The sequence below is a fragment of the Salvelinus sp. IW2-2015 genome, unplaced genomic scaffold, assembly GCF_002910315.2.
Source record: "Salvelinus sp. IW2-2015 unplaced genomic scaffold, ASM291031v2 Un_scaffold2048, whole genome shotgun sequence".
Lineage (NCBI taxonomy): Eukaryota > Metazoa > Chordata > Actinopteri > Salmoniformes > Salmonidae > Salvelinus > Salvelinus sp. IW2-2015.
In genome coordinates, this window is record NW_019943392.1 from 1 (window position 1) to 3,403 (window position 3,403).

The 3,403-nt window shown below is 46.3% G+C and overlaps 1 protein-coding gene across 1 annotated transcript in view; it reads left to right on the forward strand.

Moving 5' to 3' along the window:
• The first annotated feature begins 1,682 nt into the window (after positions 1 to 1,682).
• LOC112072803 (poly(rC)-binding protein 4-like) overlaps positions 1,683 to 3,403 on the forward strand; it is a 22,390-nt gene continuing 20,669 nt past the window's right edge. The window contains exon 1 of the mRNA XM_070439938.1: positions 1,683 to 1,703. Within this exon, the coding sequence (XP_070296039.1) occupies positions 1,683 to 1,703 (21 nt within the window). The remainder of the gene's footprint in view (positions 1,704 to 3,403) is intronic.

Genomic DNA, 3,403 nt, shown 5'->3' on the forward strand with positions numbered 1-3,403 from the left:
TCTAGTGACAGTGCCCACACACATAAAGAGAGTGATGTCATTGCTTCTCAAGAACAGGGACTGGGACTGAGGGTGAAACTGATCTGTGTCTGTATCTGTGTGTTTTCATGTGTGTATGTGTGTGTGTGTGCGTGTGTGTGTGTGTGTGTGTGGGTAGGGCTGTGATGGTCATGGAATTTTGGATGAAGGTAATTGGCCAGCCAAATGACCGCGGTTACCATAATAAATGTTTGAATGTCCCCAAAAATGATTTACGCATAATTTTCTCTTCTCCTCCACTCCTGACTGCAAGTGCTGTTATAGAAATAGAATAAATAGAACGGGCATCCCCATTCAAGTCAATGACAGCATAATGGATTTTTAAAAACCTATATTTAACTAGGCAAGTCAGTTAAGAACAAATTCTTATTTACAATGACGGCCTACCCCAGCCAAACATGGACAATGCCGGGCCAATTGTGCGATTGGGACTCCCAATCACAGCCGGATGTGATACAGCCTGGATTCGAACCAGGGACGGTAGTGACATCTCTTGCACTGAGATGCAGTGCCTTAGACCGCTGCGCCACTTGGGACTGCRCCACTATTGGCCATTGCGAGTGTAACCATAGGAGCAAAGCAGGAAGTAAAATATGTGCTAAAATATGTGCTGTGATTTGTTGATTCAACTCAACTGACATTACAAAAAATACATTCCATTACATGAGCCTCATCAGTTAACATCATTTGAAGGAACATTCTACATTGAAATTATTGCATCACAATACCAGGCAGCCATTGCGAGTGTACCCATGAGTTTACCAGTCAAGGTGAGAGCTTCCAAGCCCGTTCTATTCATTCTAATTCTATGTGTGCTGCTGCTGCATTGTGGGGGCATTGACTAGTCAACCCGGAGACTAATTTGCTTGTTTCAGCAAGAGTAACAAAGTTTCATCACATTGTTAAGAGTCTATGTTACGGCTGAAACGTATTCAACCGCACTAACGCCCGGCCGCCCCATCTTCAGTCAGCTGTGTATTGTTGACGTTGTGGGATTGATGTACAGCTGATGATACATTGCTCTTACCGTGAGGACAGACTGGGCTTGCCACTCTTGCTGCAGCTGGTATAGATACCCGGCCCATCGTCAAAGAAACTACCCAGGGCCAGCTTCTGCCGGATGGACTCCCGCTCATTCTTTTGGGCCTGGAGGGAGAGGAAGGGTAAGGAGCGTCTAATAAATAGGACTGAAGACTCTCTCATGAGTTTAGCATAAACCATGTTGTGCAGGGAGGGGAACTGACATAAAGACTGTGAAACACGATTGGACAGCTCGGATGACACCAATAATATTATAATAATTTTCACCACTAGGGAGCAGATTGTATGAGAGAAGACGAGTCCAACTCACGACACTACTTTCCACGTGGTCTCGTCATCGGCTCCACTCGATCGTACGCCAAGCTCCGTCACACCACAGCTCATCCGCTCCAGTTTCGCATACATTACAACTACCGCTGACGTATCACAAAATCTCCCTGTTCTAAACATAGCCACCTATCAAGTTTCCGATAGATGGGGAGGATCTGTCCGGATGCCTGCCTTCTGGCTGTTTTCCGTAGGAATCCCACTTCTGACCCACGACAGCCATTGCAGCGCTTACACACAACTCACAACCCAGAGAAACACTCCATATGTGCTGAATGGCACCACAGGAGAGGGCGGTGAGGGGATGGCGGACAGGCTCTATCATGGTTGAATCGGAGTAGAATAGATGGATCGTAAAACACAGTGGAGAAGGTTGTGAATGTAGTGCACGAGAGCAGTGAAGGAAGAAACGTGTGTAGAGACATGGACTTTCTTCACACTGGCACTGGCTTGGTTATCAAGGCCACAGTAACAGGCCTATATAGACATGGCAAGGACACAGTGTGAGAGTTTAGATGCTGTTCTGGCACGGCTAAGGACTTGTTGACTGTTGCTTGTTACAGGGGTGTGGTGGCTGGGAAAGTTCAAATGGGTACTCAGTGAGTCAGATTAGCAGCGCGTGTAATGTGTTTGGTGGCCGGGGTGCTTGGGGAGGTCACTCCAATGAACTGAGTGGTCTTTGGGGGGAAATTTTGACCCTCTCTAAGGCAATGGAGGAGACAAACCCTTTCTAGTGTCACATCATACAGCGCTACCGACAAGCAAAGAGCAGGCCTTTCAAGACAACAGGGGAGAAGGCTGAGAGCGCGAGACGTTTAGAGAAAGATGAGGGGGAATGCCTTTAGAGAAGGCTTTGGAGGAGGGGGGTATAAGAGAAAGGAAGGAAGTGATGGAGTAAGCCTTGAGTGTTATTCCCTCTCTTTAACTCTGGTCCTGTGTTGTGTGCTAGGTGTGTGTGTGTGTGTGTGTGGATGTGTGTGTGTTGTGTGTGTGTGTGGTGTGTGGTTGTGTGTGGTGTGTGTGTGTGTTGGTGGTGTGTGTGATGTGTGTGGTTGTGTTGTGTGTGTGTTGTGTGTGACTGAGTGAGAGTTAAGAGAGTGTGACGAGGCAGGTATCAGTGAGGCAAGATGAATGATATATTTAACAGGCAGCACTTTTACCACTACCTCAGACGGCTAACCAATCCTACACACAGCACACCACACATCATGACACACACTAACCACTACACACACATTCACACCACACACACACACTACACACATCATCACACACACACACAACACCACAACACACACACATCACACACACCACACACACACACCACACACACACACACACACACACACACATCACCACTTACGACACTAACAAACCACTTCTAACTCCCTGCATATCACTACACAGGGTTCATGTTTATAAAACACCTAGTGTCTGCGGTTCGCCTATCTTGTGCCCAGCATGGTTTGTTCAGTGCATGAGTAGTGGCGCTTCCTGTAGTTGTTGGCTGTAATAATCCATAATAAATAGCAAGACACGGTGTACAACAAGAGTGTGTTATTGACAGTAGCCATTTGTTTATGTTAAGCCTCATGGGTGGTGGGTACTTATGTTAGGTGGTAGGTGGTCTTTGTGATTGGAAATGTCAGGTTTGTAATGTTTGGGGTTGAAGTGGCCAGTGTGTGTGTGTGAGTGTTTTGTGTTCGGCATTCCATACATCTTCCATCACCATTTCTTATTGGGTGTATTTCATTGTAAAGAACACGACCCAACATGCTTCTAAAAGCGCACCTAAAGGCTTCTGGACATACTAAGTGGGGTTGGCTCCGATTGAGCAAGAACTCGGCTCTTAGGCGAGTGACATCTGTGCCTTCACATACTCCCTTAGAAGACCTTCTTTTCGAAAAATTTATGAAAAAAAAGAAGGCAATAGTGTACTGTGTTTTGTCCCTTCTTTGTAGACGATGGTAGCCAGTAATATACACTTCCTCAAGAT